This window comes from Melopsittacus undulatus, chromosome 1 (assembly GCF_012275295.1).
Source record: "Melopsittacus undulatus isolate bMelUnd1 chromosome 1, bMelUnd1.mat.Z, whole genome shotgun sequence".
Taxonomy (NCBI): Eukaryota; Metazoa; Chordata; class Aves; order Psittaciformes; family Psittaculidae; genus Melopsittacus; species Melopsittacus undulatus.
Window position 1 is genome coordinate 125,657,308 of NC_047527.1, and position 20,200 is coordinate 125,677,507.

At 37.5% G+C, this 20,200-nt stretch overlaps 1 protein-coding gene across 1 annotated transcript in view; it reads right to left on the reverse strand.

Moving 5' to 3' along the window:
* Window positions 1-20,200, reverse strand: part of THSD7A (thrombospondin type 1 domain containing 7A) — a 191,866-nt gene that overhangs the window by 110,622 nt on the left and 61,044 nt on the right. Inside the window, exon 2 of the mRNA XM_005153055.3 lies at window positions 7,750-8,581. Coding sequence (XP_005153112.2) covers window positions 7,750-8,581 — 832 coding nt within the window. The remainder of the gene's footprint in view (window positions 1-7,749; window positions 8,582-20,200) is intronic.

The following is a 20,200-nucleotide window of genomic DNA, read 5'->3' on the forward strand; positions in this document are numbered from 1 at the left end:
TTCATTTTCCCCACAGCTGCACTCTTTAGTGCTGGTGATATTGTACATTGTTCTGAGAAACTGTTAGTACCTCATGGTATAATGGGCTGTTATAATCACAAAAACAATGAGGTCACTTTTATTCATTTACAATTCAAGTACTGTCCACCTAAGTGCCTTTCACAAGACTACTTTCCCATGATCCTTTCACAACTTTAATTCTGCCAACAAAGAGTCACTGCCAAAACAACTTTGGAAAAAAACACAAAACCACTCAGGCTATCTACATTACGGGAAAAGAGAAAACAGAGATAACAACTACTGTATCAAGAAAAAATACATTGGCTAATACTGGCAAAGCAGCACAAAGTTCTACTACCCCCAAACAAGGGGTTACGATGGCTGCTGTGGGGCTGTTGCAGATACCGTGACTGTCTAAGAAGACAAGAAAGCAGAAGTGTTTAGGGAGAGGTACTGTCTTTCACAGTTCAATGATAGTGACATATATGCACATCTCGTGCTTCAGATAATTTTAAAACTGGCAGAGTAGGTTATTTAGCAATAGTCTACACAGATGCTTTTTTAAAGCTTTGGTGGGGGGAGAGGGGTGGAGGGGAATCTCACTTTGTCAGTGGGAATTTTAGTTACATAGCATTAATCGGCATTTACTTTGACCCTAAACAGTTAGATGCATGGAGTTACCAGCAAGGCAAAAATAAACACAATGCTGAACTTCTTGAATAAAAATATGCAATACTGAAATTAAAATAATAATTAAAAATATTACTGAAAATTATTAGTTGTGTTTCAGATACTATTTTAGATTTGTTCCCAGTATTGATGCTTAGCTTTGACAGTATCACTAGTTTCCTATCAGTCTCCAGCATTCGGAAAAAACTGGTCATTAGGTGGTAGGCTGGACATCCGACTGTCAGTGGAAGCACTGAAAGTTAGGCGCTGAAGCGTTCAACTATTCCATTTTGGGGATCTGCAAGTGGAGCTGAACTCTGTGACTTCCCATGCTGTGTAGTTCTCCACTCCCTGGGTAACAGAGGATACTCAGCTGATACGCTCTACCAAACTCTAAAAAGCTCATCAAGAAAACAGGGGCATACTCCATGTTCTACTTTTAGCAGTCACAGAAAAAAAACAAAACAATTCTAAACATGTAATACATTCCAGTTTTTCCTTATAGGAGTATTTACAACCTAGATGATACTGATACTAAGATATCAATAATTTAGAAAAATAGTGTTTGATTTGTATTTATTTAGGCATATTGAAACCAATGAAAATAAAAATTCTCTAACAAGGCAGAAAAAACGTATAAATGTACAGTGCAGGAGAATTTTCATTAAAGGTCTCAATAGCTAATTCCGTTTACCACTGTGCCTCTTACATCTTACTAAATTAAGGTTAGAAATTCAAGATAGCATTCATTCACAGAATTCATTTTTTCATTCATAGGATTTATTGCCACAAGAGGTTATCAGAACATGTAGTTCAACCCTCATTACATTACAAGCTATTATATTTTGCTAAGGAAGACCAGTAACCTATATTTGAATAAAAAATATATTCTAGAAAGGCATCCAATCTTGATGCATTCCACAGAAATATATGAATGTCATACATCTAAATGACAGAACAACTGTTCACTATATGAAAAGACTTAAAATATGGTATGAAGAAAAATGGTTCATTGCTGCTGTTTCAATTATTCAGCACAGTGTGTATGCTTCCACCTTAAATCTAGATTTTGGCATTGTATGTCAAACATACAGCAATAGTGACAAGCCACTGTCAAAACAGCAGCCTCAGTAAGATGATGGAGCAGGTGCTTAGAATAGAAAGGAACACCCAGTGAATAATAGGCATACCCACAGAAACCACTGTCTCCACCAAAATCACATTAAAAATCTACAGGATGCTTTTGACTTTCAAATTCATGTAAATTCTAAACGCACAGTTGAAAATGGTAGGAAAGGAATATGTTTGCCTTCTGATTCTCTAATATTTTACATTTTTATTATCCCAATGCATCTGACAATTACCCTGCTGTTGTTTAGTTATCAATTTTTTCTTCTGAGATTGCTTTCTTATTCCCTGTTCTCCATTTGTTAAAAGCTTGTGCATTAAGTGATTTCAAGTTAATTTACCAAGATCACTGTATGTATCTCATTATCCAAATATGTTACATTTATAGAAATTGTGTTAACTAACCACTTATGGCTTCTAAAACATTACAGTGTGGTGAGCTTAGAGGCTTCCTCTCCAAAAACAACTTCAGACCTGCCTTTCCAGTAATATAAAACATCTGTAAACAAGCATGCTTCCATCTGGTCCTCAATGAACAAGCTAAAGGTTGCTTATGCTGTTTCATCTCTACAACCTGTCCTCTCTACATTGCTATTCCTTCATCTTCTTGCAGCCTGTCTTCTTAAAGCTACTCCACTGCCACATTCATACACATCACCCTTTCTGCCTGTTGCCTCATGGAGCTGCTCAGACAAGTACAGAGAGGCTTTTTCTAAGTAAGGGACATATTATAGGGTGCAACAAACTGAGCTGCTGTATTATGTCTGAATCTTTCTTCTGTTTTGCTGTCTGACAGCATATACCTCAGGAAGACTTGTGTGCTTCTCCAAATCAATGGCACAAAGAAAGAAACAGGTTTATGCTGTATGTTTTTCAATCTTCCTCCTTCACACAGTCTAAAAATTAAAAGAATGAGAGTCCATAAAGAAGATGGAGGCATTTCTTATGTAATGTGGAAGTTAAGCACTTGGACTAGGAAGTTTCAGGACCTGGAAAGATGGAAGTCAAAATGCCATCCTAGAAGAATAGATTCTCTCTCTTTTTCTGCACGTGTATCCTGAATATCACTTGCCCATTAGCCTATATACTGTGTTGGCCATTCTCCAATTCCTCAGCCTCTGGGTATTCAGCTTAAGACTTGTGGACAGTGGTGAATACAGTGGCTGTGCTTTAAGCAGATACAGGTGTATGCGAAGTTAGCTGAAATTTCCCAGCAAAGAAATATATCTAAGATTGTATTTTTTTTAACTTGAATTCTTACTTCAAGTCATCAACAATGGTCAAATTCACAAACATGTCTCTGCCACAGAGGAATATGAACCAGTTCTGTGGATTGCAGCCAAAGTGATTTTTAGCAGTTGCAGACTGTCTCCACACCTGTGGACCAACCACTAGAGGGGAACTTGATGCACTTTGTCAGTGAATTTCAAAATCTTTGCTGATGTGCAGAAACATCCAGGCCAAGAACACTAGTTCTATTCATGTTCTTACAGTTAATAAATGTCTGTGCTCATAACCTGCTCCAGTCCTTCCAAATACCAAAATCTTTACCCATTTCAGTAGGGTTTTATCAAAGCATCTCAATAGAATGGTTGCATGAATTAAACACTGCTAAAAAAAATAGTTTTTTCTTAGACTTGTACAAAACCAGCCAAAACATTTTTGCTAAACTTGACCCCAAAGTCCACACAGAAAGACAATCGTGAGGAAATGTTTGAGACCCAGTGGTAACAATTTGGCAGAGTAAAAGAAAGCAAAACCAGAGAATATATAACAATAGAAAATCGTGAGCTTAACATGAGGCACTGTCATCACAACTTGTAATAGCACAGATTTGTAACTCAAAATAAAGTTGTACGTACATTTTATGTTTCTCTACATTGACAGTTTGCTGTCTAATACCTCTCTGTGGGACCCTGGGCAAACTCCACTTTCATCAAAAAAAAGAGGAAACATTTCAGAGAATCAGTATTGTCCTTTACACCAGCAGCAACACTGTCTAGGTTTTGTTAGCTATCCAGAGCAGTCATTTTCTAAGTCACCTTTAATAATCGAATTGTCCAACATTAATAGTCTTCTTCAACATTTCTATTTTTAAAATATTATCAGTGCACCAGAATTTCAGACTAGGGGAAATGTAAAAAAAAAAAAAACAAAAAAACAATACAGTCCATGTAACACGTATATTATTGCAGAATGAGCAATACAAAATCCAATATTTCATCCTTCACAGGAGACTATGTATTGTTCACTCGGCAATAAAGTGTATAAATTACACTTTGATTTTCTTCTTTCACTTCTCTTTACCATGCTTGGTGTGCTGAGCGTCGAGAGAATTCGCCTCTTTGAAGTTTTGCTGACAGCGTTACAGAACCATTTCCTCTGGAGCACCCCTCTGAAACTTGTTTTTTGAAACACTTTTTATTCTATATCAATTTTGCTACCTCTGCAAAAAAAAATATAACTAGCCTGAGGGGTTTTCTTCTTCTTTCAGTCATGCTGCCAGGGGGCTGATTGTTTCTGATTGCTGAAGTCAAAACTCCCTTAAAATGGACTATTCAACCTGAGGAGCATTTTATATGAGCACAGCAGGTTTTCTAGTCACCTTACTTGTCTGTACTATTTAGTAACACAGTTACTGCGCAATGGAGATTACAAAATCATTTGAGCTGGCTGCACTGACAACCTGGGCAGAAAAAATAATTCTATTGCTGAGATTCTGGAATGTAAATCATAGAATAAAGCATTTGACCACTTAGTGAAGAGTGCAGTATAAATGAAGCAAATCAATATATAGGTATCATATGTAGATAGGTCTCTAAAACCTAAGGCTTCAGTAACAGAATTTCACACATGAGTCATTTAATCAAACTATCTTGGTTTCAGTATAAAACTGGACAAAAAGATTCTACATTAAACTTGACGGGAAGACTATTAGAAACCCTTTGTGCATTTACAACATGAAATTATATCCTTTAGAGATCAGAATGTCCACTGCACCATTTGTATCATTTTCTCCACTGTGAAGAATCACTCCTGCATTGTATTATCGGCTATTTCACTGCCTCAGGCAACAGGGTTTCATCCATTTCCTTGCTACAGCCTGAAACATGAATATATGGTATAACACAGAGGTATCTGAAATTAAGACAGCATTACTGATCTGAGCAAATTCGAGGCTGAGTGTAAAAATGATGGCTAAAGTATGTCATTAACTTCCAATTATACTTTATCATAGAATCATAGAATAGTTAGGGTTGGAAAGGACCTTAAGATCATCTAGTTCCAACACCCCTGCCATGGGCAGGGACACCTCACACTAAACCATGTCACCCAAGGCTCCGTCCAACCTGGCCGTGAATACCGCCAGGGATGGAGCATTCACAGCTTCCCTGGGCAACCCATTCCAGTGCTTCACCACCCTCACAGTAAAGAACTTCCTCCTTATATCCAATTTAAACTTCCCTTGTTTAAGTTTTAACCCCTTACCCCTTGTCCTATCACTACATCCTTAATGAAGAGTCCCCTCCCAACATCCCTATAGGCCCCCTTCAGATACTGGAAGGCTGCTATGAGGTCTCCACATAGCCTTCTCTTCTCCAGGCTGAACAGCCCCAACTTTCTCAGCCTATTTTCATTCATCACAGCCTCAACACATGAATGTTTCCCTCCCCCATACACTTTTTTTAAATGTTTTTTTAAATATGGTAGTTCTGAATTATTTCTTTAATCTTCCAAAAGTTGAGGACTTTCAAATATAGTGTCTGACTGGTATCTGCTAGCAACTGATACACTTAGTAAATTATTCTCTGTATTTAAAGGATAATGATGTTCCAGACAAGGCACAGTGTGCTTCATGAGGCTGAAAAAAAAGAAGGGGTCAAGGCAACCTCTTCCTAAACCAGTACTGAGACAGTGCTGCAGCCAGCATCTGGAACTGCATGTGCAAGCTGATTTTGAGACAGGTTTTACAGTGTCCTGGGTTCAGCAGTAGCAGTCATTTTTCTCTTCAGTAGCTGGTGCAGTGCTGTGTTTTCTGACTTTAGCCTGAGAACAACACTGATAGCACACTAATGTTTTTAGTTGTTGCTAAGTAAAGATTACTCTAAACCAAGGACCTTCTCAGCCTCTCATGCTCTGACACTGTGGAGAGGCACAGGAAGCCATGAGGAAGAAGAGACAGGACACCTGACCCAAACTAGCCAAACGGGCATTCCATACCACAGCACATCATGCTCAGTATATAAACTGGGGGGAGTTACCCAGCAGGGCAGATTGCTGCTTGGGTAGGGCTGGGTGTCGATCAGCGGGTAGTGAGCAATTGTATTGTGCATCACTTGTGTTTATTGTTGGGTTTTTTTGTTTGTGGGTTGGTTTTAAGTTTGTTTTTTTTTTTTTCCTTTTTTAGTTTTATATTCTCTCCCTTATCATCATCATTATTAGTGGTAGTAGTAATCGTTTTGTATTATACTCTAGCTACTGGACTGTTCTTATCTCAACCTGTGGGATTTACCTTCTTCCAAATCTCCTCCCCATCCTGACAGGAGCCGTGAGAGTGAGCAGCTGCATGGTTATAAGTTACCAGCTTAAACCACAACATACAGACATTCATTCAAGTAATGAAACTGGAAAACACTGCAGAAAACCAGAGCTAGGAGAGACCGCAAAAAAAACATGCAGTCAACCCCTATTTCCTAGCCACCAGTTACTCGAGTTGTTACACTGTGACACATGCACTAGCTTATTCTTACAAAGCTTCAGAAATGGAGGTGCCACACATTCCCCAGGCAATCTTTTCCAGCTTTTCATTCTTCACTAGTATTGAGAAGTCTAACTGCATTCAGCACTGCTGTGATTACCCCATTAATCCCTTTCCTATACGTCCATAATATATAGAGAATAGCTTGTTCCATTCTCCCTCGTGACAGGTTTTTACATGCTCATAGGCACTTTACCTCTTCATTCCTATGTCTCTCATTCCAACTAAACAACCCAAATCTTTCAGCTCTTCTCTTATGTCAGGAACCTCTCATCACTTTCCTGTTTTACTGCTGGGTCCTCTCTTGAAAGGAAATAACCTGAAAAACTAGACTATATGGTTTCTGATAGGAAAAGTTGAAGCAATTACAAGTTCTGTGATAGAATATTTAACTGGCACTACAAATACTCCAAAGTCAAATATTCTGAATAAAGTTCATAAACATTAACATAGCAGCAATGGGTGTCAGCCTCATGTAGCAAGATATCTTAATCATTTCAAAGTTGAAGTAAAATTGATTAATCATGCATTGAACTAGAAGCAAATAGAAACACATCAAAGACAGGAAAAGGTACACTAGACTGAAAGAAGGTATTTGAGTTGGACAAAAACATTCTGGAGAATAGGAAGGAAAAAACATGAGCTAGCAAGATAACGCCAGGTAAAACAAAGAAGTGGAAGATAACGGGGTTGCAGAAATGTACCCAGCCTATGGAAAAAGTTATGAAAAGCCCTGTAACTGCCAAACCTCTTGAAAAGTAAAACAATAAATAAGTAAATAAGAAATCAGGAAAAGAAAACAACCACCCATATTAACAAAAAAGCAGACAGCATAAAGGTGCAGCGAAGAAAGAAAAAGAGGAAGTACATGTTAGAAACAAAAGTTTCACGTCTCCCTGTCAGGAATTTTGTTACAGGAATCAAGAAGAACGACAAACAGTATTTCATGCTTTTCAAAAGAATAGATACTGCCTCCTCATGCAGCATCTTCCTCTGTTTTCTGTTTTATTGTGAGACTGACCCAGCCAGGTTTCCTGTTAGTCTTTGTGCCCAGAGCCTTAAACCATGTTTGGAAGAGGCGATGTTACTGCTTGAAGATTCAGGATTTTGTATAATAATACCAGTGTGCACTTATGCTTGCTTGACTTTAATAGAAAAAAATAAAGAGGTGCAAATTAATAAGTAGTGGTTACCTCAGAGCAGCAGTTTTCCCATTTCTGTGAGTACACGTGACTTGTCTGGTTTGGTACCCAATTTGTATGTCCCAGTATTTGTTCTCCTGTCTATTCTGTCTGTTTCTATTCCTCTTCTTCTTAATTAACTCGCGAGCCTCAGGATCCCGAACTGCCTTTTCTCTGTCCTTTTCCTTATCTTTGTTCTTCCCTCTTTTCCTCGTTTGCCTTATTTGTCTTGAATGGGGCACTGAGCATGCACTCCAAGGTCCCACGTTTAGGCTATACAGGCTTTCTTCAGCAGTGCATGGGCTGGACTGACAGATCTGAAATTCGGTGAGGTTAGGACAGGCAGACCCACCAAACTGTGGTGGAGCCACAACGTGCCGAGTTCGATGCTGAAGCCCATTTCCACAGGTCTTTGAGCACTCCGACCAGGGGGCAAATTCAGCTACAATGCAGTCCTGCCTGCATGGGATGAGGCATCCCTGCTCCTGGCGGGGCTTTGGCTCAAAGTACTCACAGATGACATCCTCAGCTGGCACCCCATTGGACTTCTGGATACAGGTGATGTCCCTCGTCTGGATCCCTTCCTCCCCTCTGATGCACTCCAGGGGCTTCTCATGGCTGCGGGAAAGAACGGGCCTGCACTGGTTCCAGCTGCCAATCTGCCAGTCGTACAGCTCCTTGTGCCAGTCACAAACCCGAAAACAGCTCTGTTGGTTGTCCGGCCGCTCTGGCTGCTTGCAGTTTGTGGGCAGTGTGGTCCAGCCCTCCACGTGGGCGCACCACACCGCTCGTGTCTGGATACCACCCGGGCCGCATTCATCTCCCATACATCTCCCCCATGGACCTGGAAAACAAGAGAAGATGCTACTGTTGCACACTTCATTGTTTTTCTGCCGTGTTGCAAAACCAAGCTCATAGAACTAGCTTTGCACTTCCTCTAAGAATTTAATTCTTGGAGAAACTCAAACTTGGAAAACAAAACAAGTATGGGATTACTCTTAATCTCCTATTTTCTGTGATTATAGATACATCTCACTTTTTATCCTAGACAAATTGAATATTTAACTTCAAGAACATACACAAGAATAGTTCATGTCAGAGAACTGAGAACTGAGCAATGACAAAGTCATCACGTAGCTCTGACTAGCAAGATAGGAGCCAAAGTCCTCCCCTCCAAATCATCAATCTAATCTTCTCTCTCATCTGCATAAATACTCTTTCCTGGACTGTTTTGATTTTTGCTTCACATTTTGTACTGCACTACTCTGTACACCCTGATGCTAATTAATATGTTATCCTTTGTGTATTGTATAAAATAATGAGAACAACAACATAATACATTTTGAAGAACAAAGAACAGAGACAATTTCAGGTAGGCCACTGCTATCCTTTCTTTATTATAACTAAAATAAAAATTAAAAGCCCTCTAAGGAGTGTTTGCTCTACACGATCTGTGAAATCATTATATAGAATAAGATCTTGAAGACAGAGACATACTAGCTGGTAAATCTCCACAGAACAGAAGTTACTGAACCATAGAATACCAGGTTGGAAAGGGACTTCAAGAATCACCTGGTCCAACCATTCATGGCAAAAGCACAATCTATGCAAGATACTCCAGCACCCTGTCCAGCTGAAACTTTAAAGTGTCCATTGCTGGGGAAAGACCTCCCCTCATACACATTTCATGCACATTGACTTACTATGAAAAAGAACAAATACAGAAAAAAAAAAGCATGTAACTATTTCCCAGCAGAAAAGATGTCTGTCTGCAGACAGCTGGTCACACAGAAGACATTTTGGTTGACTGAGGAGTGGTCATGTTCCATGAAGAAACTGGAGCCAGGCCATAAAATCCTCATTTATCTTACTGACCCCTGTAACAAGATTATTTGTGAGAGTAGTTGTGGGAGATGCTGGGCTGAGCCTTTGTTATTTCTAAAGCAGGTTAACAGAGTAATTCTGGTACTGCACAAGAGTTAAATGAACTATGGCAGGTACAAATTATTCACAAAACTTTCTTACTGAATGACTGGATAATAACTGAATATGAAGCCACATCTGACTACTGATTCCCACAAGCTTCAAAATGCTCACTGACTTCAACACAATTTTCAGCTGTTCATCCAACATTACCTTCAGTAGCAGAATGGGCTGATAATACGCTATACACTTAACCTCTGCTCCTCATCGCCTCTTTTTTAAGTGGACACTGAGGCTGAACAGTTTGTTTGTAGTTCTAAAATCCTAAGCATTAATACTTGATAGCTATGCCAGCTGGCAGAGACTAATTCAGACCGCGGAAACTCCTCTGTATTTTTTGCAGATTTTTTTTCAGTGCTCCTTTAGAAGAAAGTTCCAAGCTAGCTTCCAAGGAATGAATTTCAAAATACTTGTGAATATCTCAGCAACCTCAACAGCTTACTTTAACCCAGTTGTCTTTTTTCAAATAAAGAGGAATTTACATTGTTACTTAGCTTAGCTATCAAAAATTAACATAAAATTTTAAAAATATGTATTTCTAGCAATAGCAATAACAAAAACTTGCTTTGACCAAAATTATTCTAGGAAATACCAACTTTTTTTTTTTCTTTTTTTTTTAACAATTTCTGGTAACCACATTAACCAGTATTTCTATCAGTTTTCAGATGCACACTGCTTTGAAACCTTCAGTTAAGTTATACACTTTCTCTTATAGGATCATAAGTCACAGCTGTTAAGCTCAAGCACTTGCTGAGGAATGTTGCTGCCGTATGTTCTTTATATGTACCCCACAAAGAGAGAGATAGGTTCCTCTGCAATTCCCTTCACAGGTACTCACCCCTCTCTACCATTTACAATAAGAGCCTAAAATAATTCACTTCTAACTTAAGTGGCCCCAGACACACTGCAAGCACCAAGGCCAGACATGGCTGTCATTTGAAAATAATCGCAGAAAAGCAGGAAAAGAAATTCCTCTGAACTGAGTAAAGGAGCTTTGTGACTTTGTTTAAATAACAAGAAATATATCCCAAACTAGTCCCTAATACATTGTCTTTTTTTTTCTCATAGCCACAAACTGAAGAGAAAGCACCCAGCACATGCCTACAGTATTTCTTTGCCTGCTGGTCAAGGCATCACCGAAGATACATGATGAAAAAACACAGAAGGAAGAGGCTTTGAATGATCCTCAAGTATGAGAAAACTACATAAAGATCACCTGCAACATGCTTTTTGTATTTTATCATTATCATGGGCAGTACATTTACCACAACATTTGTAAATGTAAAATTTGGGAATAAAATTAACCTCACAGAATCTGGTGTAGCTTAGGTATGCAACTTGGCAATGAAAAAGATTAGTAATGTAGAGTCTTACCCACCACCATCACTGAAAGGCTGCAGGAGGCGGCTGCTCTTTGACAAACACTCAGCTGATCTTAGGCACTAGTAACAACAGAACATCTTTAGGCAAGCTGTCGAACCTAATCAAGGCCTCATATGATGTTTTAATTTGCTCTTTATGAATATTCTTTAGGTTCTCCCTTTCCCATTGAAGAAGTCCTCATGCAGACACTGCTCTTCCTGCTGTGCACTGATCCACTGACGCTTGGGCAACATGCACTCCATTTGCATTGGGGAAAAGAAGCTGCTGCTGTGAATGCAAAGTAGTTTTTCTTAACATTTGGTTTTAAACATATTTAGATGAATGAGTCACAGCGTACCTGTAGTGAGCTATACTTGTCTCATGAAAATACCATCGTTTATCTGCTCTCTGTTTAATTAGCATATCACATATGGCAGTTACAGAAATAAATAGGAAGCTTGCTTCTTCTTTGTTGTTGGGAGTTATCACTGAAGTCTTAGTGAGTTTAAAATGTCATTTGTAATTCTTTGTCTTTTAAAGAGATTACTGTAAAATACAATATTAAGATTCCCTCTAAGCTTCTAGAGGATTAACGTTTATATTTTTAGGGACCAGGAAAGTAAGTGAATTAACCATTACTGCAAGTTTATTCTGAAATTTTAGGGAGTAAACACAATGGAGTCCAAAAATTAAGATTAATCCTCCCACTAAAGCACCCAGCACTTTGCAGCTGAGAACAAAGTAAGCTATCATAGTATTTAGTATCTTAGACATTGTTTCAGGTATTAAAATTATCACTATTTGAAGAAGAAAAAAACTTGGTTTTGAACTTTGATCCAGGGCAAATAAAGCGATATGAATATCCATTCAGCTTTCCTCCATATGCATAGTAAAAAAATAGACAAAACAAGCCCCCAGGTATCCCCCCAAAAAAACACATCTTAAAGCATCAAGCAATGCATTACTCTCATCTTTAACACATGAAGATTTTACCACTGATTCAATCTGAATTCTGCTATACTTTCAGTGAGAAGTGGTTTTGACCCATTTATATTATTGGTTTGGTGTCTGTAAGTAGCATTAACAGTTTAATGCCAGAGATTGAGACTCTGACTCCACAAGACCATGAGCAGCTTAGTTTTCAGTATTTTGAGAGGATTGTATTTAAAGAGACTACTGAGAGACTAATTAGCAGAAATCTACTATTTCTAAGTTCAGAAACAAGCTAACCTTGCCCATTATTGGAAACCTCAAATTACATTTTATTAAGAGAAGTTTGTGATGAGGGCCACAAAGGTTAACTGGGTGATACATGGCTGGGAGTCAGAAGGACAGTGGTATTACAAGATATAGTTCAAGCCTAAGCAGTAAATCTCAAGAGAGGTCAGAAAGACACAGATCAAAAAGTCTTTGAAGGACTTGGGAGATGACTGAATTGAATCTACAGTTTCTGATAGCGGAGCCGGTCAAGGAGCAGGATGAACAGCAGACCACTGAGAATGTAACAGCTTCAGAGCTGCCACCAAAATCACTTGCAGATCCTCTCAGCTAAATTAAAATACAACGATCATGTCTATAACTTGGTACAGTGTACTGATATTATCTATATTTGCTTTACACAATTATGGTAGTAATTGAGAAACCAACACTGCCATCACGAAGTATTTTTATGACAGGCAGTAGATAGTTGGGGAAGTCTAAATAGGAAAGAGTTTCACAGACACTAGAATGAAGCAATACAGCAAAGTGCTATAATTCCAGGCAAATTACTGATAGCTTTGGGGTTTTTTTTTGGTATAGAATCTGAGATGTGCCAACACACAAGCTGGCTGCATATAGAGAGACAGATTCTGTAATTTACACTATTGGGAGTGTCAAGACATTAGAAAATTATTCACAAACAAAACCTTTATTTTTGTATCCTCACCACCCGTGGTGGGGCTCCCTGGGTGCTGTATGACTTGCCACTTGCTCTCTTTGCCAGCAAACTCTCCCCTCCAGGAGTGCTATGGATCACATTGACTGTCATTTCTATTTAATGCCTTTGTCTTTCTCAGCTCCTCTTTCAGAGGTTGAAAAGAACATGCAAGGCAGTGTTTGCATCAAAGAAAATGGATTCAGGATACAGAAGAGAGAGAAAAAAACTAGAGGATTCTCCAGATAATAAAACATAACATCTGTGTGTCAGAGGAAGACACTGGAGAATCAAATATGCCTACAAATGATTTGACTCCTAGGTCAGATTTTTTATTTCCTGATAGTATAAGGGAGAGTGTAAACTGTACTACAGTTCAAACGATTTCAGAATTTCAAGAATTCTGAAATTTCTCAAATTAACAAGGAAATATAAAAACTAACATTAAAAAACACATTTTCCCCAACTTTCCAAGGCACACTTTCAAATAATAGGATAAAGATAAAGGCAAACTTGAAACTATATAAATAGCAGCCACTTAGATATCTTTCTAGGTGTCCACACAATTATTAAGACACTTTATATAACTGAGCCCTTTTATTTTTTCCCCTATTAATATCCATTGGGAAAATACATTCACACATTTTCCTGATACTATTAATGGATAATTAACATTTTTTCTTGAAATAATATAAAACACATGAAATGAACTTAAGAGCAACCATACCAGTTTAAATTCTGACATCACAAAAAGCATAACGCTTACTCAGTGTTTCCCTAACTAAGAATTTTCATACTAGAACCTCACAAATTACTGGAACCAAATTTTACTTATTTTCCTCCAGCAAGTATTCCTTTTTTATATCAGAAAACTGCTGTGTCCAAAACAAAGTTATGCACTTTATAAGAAAAAAATTTGGATTTAACATGCTTTCCCAGTGTTGATACAGTGGGCTTCTGTGCTACAATTCATTGTAGTTTTAACACTGTATTTCACTTGGTAGAGGGTTTTTTGTCTCCTTTGTGGTTTTTCTGCCTTAATTTTGTGACAATTACAAGAGATACTGATTTTCTTTTTTGTCTGTAATAAACGTGGAGAGGGTAAAAAGTATCTATTCCAATAGCAAAAAAAAAAACCAACACATAAAAAACCAAATTAGTCTCAAAAATTTTCTTTTATTTAATGTAATGCCAGTTCTTCATCAGCCAGGTCTGAAAACCTAATTCAACAGTTAAAAAGAAAAGGGAAGAAACCTCAAACATATTTTGCTCTGGCTGTGAGGTTTCAAATTTTTAAGTAAACTGCATCAGGGCTTACACTTTTTATACCACATTTCTTCCAAAAGTAATTTGACTACAGCAGTGTCACACCCTGAAAATCACAACCTACACTGAAAGTCTCCAGCTCACTGTAATGGTGCAAAATATTTATCTGAAGTATATGCTAGCAAACATACAAACATTAAAGGCTGACAGCTCACAGTGTAGAACTATGTGGCTTTGTGTTGTTATAACCTGTAATGAAAGCACGTTTATTTTATAATTTGAATAAGCTTTAGGCTTATTATAAACTTAAGCTAATTCTCAAAACATTATAAAATGGTTCTTACTCCAAACATTTATTTAGGTTTTTTTTAGCATAAGTTCCTGTAACTATTCATTTTTCCTTTACCTAATGCAGCAGTAGCAGCCCAAATGAATACAGGATGAACACACAAAAGGAATAGTTAATTGAAGCAGCATGCTTTAAACAGAAATACAGCTTGCATGTTCTACAAAGCAATTACATTGCTTTGAGCTTCTAGTCATGTTGTAATAAATATTTCTGATATTGTAAGATACTGAATACAGTTTCTTCTAGCCCACAGTCTGTTTACATATAAAGCTGGTTCATGAACATTTCATAGTTTCATTAGTGGTGGTGTTAAGCGATACTAATGTATTCCTCACACTCCTCTGCTTACGTTCTCTCTCTACTCACACTGCTGGCTGAAAAGCCAGATAACACTTTTCTGACAAATGATGATTCCTATATATAGCAAACACTCTTGCAGGCTTTGTAAGCTGGATGAAAGGCCTTATTAACCTTTGCTTGTATCTTTCCCACATGTCTGTTTTGTTTATTTGTAAATATTAACAGCTGAAAGCTGCTCTGAATCTCCTGAGACAGTTTTACCAAATCAGACTGAAGAACTACCTATCCCAGTACCAGGCTCCTACAGCAACAAACACAAGCTTGATGACAGCATAGAAATATGGTGAGCATAACCGATGTCTTCCCTCATACCATCCCAGCTTTCCACCATTTCCAGCTCACACACCACAGTAGACACATTGTTAAAATCCTTCTAATACAATTAATAATTATATATGCACAGCAGATAAAGAACGTCCATGTGTTCTTCAACTGCTTTCTACAGAAGATCAGTTTTAGAAATCAGATTAGAAACTCCTAAATTGTTGTTCTTTTTTTTCTGTGCAAAGTCACCAGAAATGTCATGACAGAAAACACAAGGCATGGAACCTATTTTTTTCTTAAGCACTGGGCAAGGAAAAACAAAATAAAAAACGCTCTCATGAACAGCAAAAACAATTATGAGCAAATCTGTGAAAACAACAGTTAATTCCAATTATTACACAGAATGTAATCATGAGTAAATAATAACATTTTGCAATGAAAGCTCTCTAATGATATGAGCAGCAATAACACTACAAATTATTCTTATCTGTGCACCTGTAAATTTTAACAGCTCTGCCTGCATCAGAATCTGATTTTAAAGGATAGATTACTGAGAAACTATTTCAAGATCCACTGCCTATTAAGGAGGAGGGTTTGATTTGTATAGATTAAGATAAGGTTTTTCCACTGGTTTTGGACCAAGATTTGCTGCTTTCTCCCTGTTGGTATTTCACATTCAATTTACTCACAAATCTCAAAGCAATTTTTTTTACTGCAATATTGCTAAGAGAATATGTCAGTTAACCTGAAAATCTCATTGTATTATTCTTAATGACTACACATGTAAATGCAGATTTTTGCACTTATTCAACTAACTGAGGCTTGTCCTTCACCTTTTACCAGAGTAAACCCCAATCAGATCCATCGAAAAAGTACCACTAGCACTTGTCAGGACACCTGGACATCAGCATGTGTTGTAGCATCAATTTCTTGGTACTATTAGAAGAGTTTATTTCTGTGCAAAGTCTCCTGCAATTACATGGTAATCAGCCATATTGAACAGGTTACAGGGACTTTGAATCAGACCATTTTTACCTCTATGATGAATAATTTTGCAATTCACCTTCTTAACCATGATTTTCTTCTGTACACAGGTTGATATATTGAGAGAAGACAAAATACCTCTGTTTCAATTAGCATGAAGAACAAATGAATGCTTTTATTTTCTGCCTCTGTGTCATTTTCTGTCCTTTTATTTCTTTCCCTTGTTCATCATAACCTCCTGCTGTGGTGCTGATGGACAGAAGTGCTAGCTGTGAGGCTGCTGCAACCACAGGGTATATCCGTCAACACAGGCCATCACACTTGTGCCAGCCCAGCGGCTTGTAATCCCAGTCTCTGCTTACATTAGCCAAGGGGAAACAAGTCAAAAACCTGCTTCACAGAGACATGAAGAAATTTACGGCTACAGCTTTTCGGAGACTAGCTACAGCTTTTCAACTAGACTACTAGAACCAGACATCAGAAATGAAATGTACTATCTTCGTACACTGACTTTTTTAAAGGATAAGATGTCCTGTAAGATAGTTTGTCAGATAAGGTACCACGTAGCTGGCTATAACAGAACACTACAATTTAGTTGAATGAAGTCAGAAATAGAGTTAGGTTGTACTCTGAGCCCCATAGCTAGCCTGCAGGATGATCTACGTACACCATTTCAGTCACATTGCAATTCAGCTTCTTCTGTGTAAGGCAAGGACAACAATATGAATTTTTAAAGCCCATTTAGAGGTATTGATAAAAAACAGTGTGCAAGAAGAAAACAGCAGTAGGAATACACGTTCTATCATTTTGTCTCTGGAAGCATACAGTTTATTCAGTATCCTTCCCTTGAGTTTTGCCCTAAATCCCAGTTGCATTGAAAGGTGTGTTCTAATAAAAAAGCAAGGAGCCCAGACAATAAGCTGCTGCTTTTTCTTACTCTTGACAGAAATCTTATTCATAGAGCACAGCATGCATACTTCTCATCTGTGCCTTCCCTCTGTCTCTTTGACCACAAGAGAGATAATAAAGATATTCAAGATCAAATAGGAAGGTTTCTCATATATCTGGATTCTTTATAGTTGTTTTGTTCACCACTATCAGAATAACATTAAGAGGCCTGAACCTAATGAATATCCCTTAGTTAATGTTCTGGACCTGTCATCCTTTTGGTTTTCTTCAAATTTATTGGAGCAAAGAAATTTTCATAAAATTGCACCTTGTAAGTACAGAACATTATATAAAGGGTCAATTCTATACATTTTTTTAATTCACTTTTAAATATTTCATTATTTAAATTGCCTATGTGTTGGACTGAAATAATAATTCAGTCATAAATCTTTTGAAGTGCACTGAGACTTTATGTCTTGCTGAGATACATTCTCCAAGAATATCCTCTGCTCATTTATTATTCATTATCCACAGTTTGCCAAATTCCTCTGGAACCCATTTTCAATTTTCAAATGGCAACTTTCCCCTAGACTTGTGGTGCTTTCATTACATAGACATAGTACTCAAAACTACAGGAAGGAAAGCCAACTAAGCCATGTGGACATATTGAAAATACAAGTGCTGCTGTGTATCAGACAACGATAGATCTATATTATTTTTGAAGAAGTCTTGTCAGGACTATATGAAACCTGTCACTGCAATGTATGCAAAATAAGTAATGTCTTTATCTGAGCTCTCTGTAATAAATAATTTTCATTTCAGACACAACTGAGATAAATAATTCAAAAAAGTGATCACTACTTACTTCCATCTGGCGAATGTGTTGCACAGTTGTATTAAAATAAGTGGTTTTGTCTATTTTTGCGAGACTGGCAATATATCTAACAAACTGTTCCATATAAATAATTTTTCTAGTTTTTGTTTTAGAAGTAATAACTTTATTGAAATGTTAATGTAGGTAGTCATTTCAGTATCTCAGACCATGTTGGAACTTTGGCTTTTAAACACAGCTCCCCCCCCAAACAAAGCAGGGACTTCTGTTTAAAAATACATGCACATGATCTGGTATTATCACTAACCTATCACAAGAACCAGATATTGTATTAAAAATGCAATGAATCACTACTGAAAAAATTTTTAAGTACACCAGTATTTTAAAAAGGGCATCACAAGTTTACTCGTAGATCAGCAGTCTCCAGAAGATTTCTTCAATTCCTTTCACCCATCTAAGAAAAAGGGACAGGAGCTCAGCAACTGACCTCTGCCCTAGTCTTCCATTCTAGCACAGAAACCACTTACTTTTCCATTGCTAGTAATAGCTTTGATTTCTAAAGTTACTTCACAGAGGTCATTTCATAATAAGTAAAACCAGAATCTTTTAGTAGATGCCCTGCCTTCTTGGGGATAGCTGAACATCTGCCTGCCAACAGGAAATGGTGAATGAATTCCTTGTTTTGTTTTGCTTGTGTGAATGGCTTTTGCTTTACCCATTAAACTATCTATCTTTATTTCAGCCCATGAGTTTTCCCACTTTTACCCTTCCAATTCTCACCCTCATTCAAGCAGGGGTTAGTGAGCAAGCAGCTGCCTAGGGCTTAGTTGCCAGCTGTGGTTAAACCACAACAATCAGGAAATACTTTTTTACTGTGAGAGTGACTGAGCACTGGCACATGTTGCCCAGAGATGACATGGAGTCTGCCTCCTTGGAGATACTGAAAAGCCATCTGAACACAGTCCTGGGCAGCTGGCTCAGGGGAGGTATGTATGATGCACATGAAACATAAAAGCTGTAGGTGGCTCTGCCTGCGCAGGTAGGGTAGACAAGGTGACATCCTGTGGTCCCTTACAACCTCACCCATTTTGTGATTCACTGAAATACACACACTATCAAATACAAAAGTCACAAAGGAAGTATTTGCTTATGTATTTTCCAGACTCTGCTTCCTGAACTTCACTAAGCCAAAGTTTAAAACACTATATAAATACTAAAAGACATTATGTATTCATTAATAGATATATCCAGAAAGAAAAGAGTAAGAAAACACTTTTTGTTAAGGTTTGTTATACAATTTAGTATAAAGTCTGTACCTTTTCAGAAACAGCTATTTAATTCCATGCCAGAGATTCTGTATCAGAAAACTGACAGGAAGAACAATTTATTATTAAAAACATCTACAGAATTTAACTGACAGATAATGCCCATAAATTCAAATATGTAACATGTATTTGCACTTCAGTAAATATTAACTACACTAGAAATTAATCCCTAAATATTTTTTGTTATTAACTCCAGATGAGTATGAAAAGAAATGACAGATATAAAATGGCAGAAAAGTCTCAAAATTATGCACGGAGAAGACTTTGCAATGCGCTCTTTATGGATTACCACAAGCATTAAACCTCCTTGTTCAAGCTCCATTGAACAATATGTACTTCAATACATGTATTCATTCTTAAAATTCTTCCTCCCACTACTTCAAAATATTAGATAAACATGAAGCTCATTTTCTGCATGGTGAAAGAACAGCCCATGTGCAAATTTTATTTAAAGGAGAAAATAAGTAGGGAGATCTATATATCTGAACAGGACATGGTAATTTAGCTAGTCACACTAGCAGAAATTCTAGGACACTCACTGAGTACTTATCAAGAAGCCACCACAGCTGGAATTAGGAAAAAAAACCATATTTGAAAAAAGTGCCTGCAGAGCCCAGTTCATCAAAACTGCTGAAATAATGCTGTGATATAAGGGCAATCAAATGTTCATTTTACTTAGCTAGTAAACAGTTTACTTAATTTTACAGTCTTCAATTTTGCTAATGAGTGATTAGACCTTAATTTTTGGGTGTAACTTTACATCAGAACCTCAAGAAAGAGAGACAAATCCAGGAGCATTTTTGTGATATAATAATACTCATTTAAAAGCCAGTCCAGAAAGCAACTGCACCTGAGTGAAGATCTGTTGTTTCAAAGCCCAAGCAGGCTCATCAAGGTAAATAATAGATCTTATCCTTTTAAAAGCCTGAGCTAGC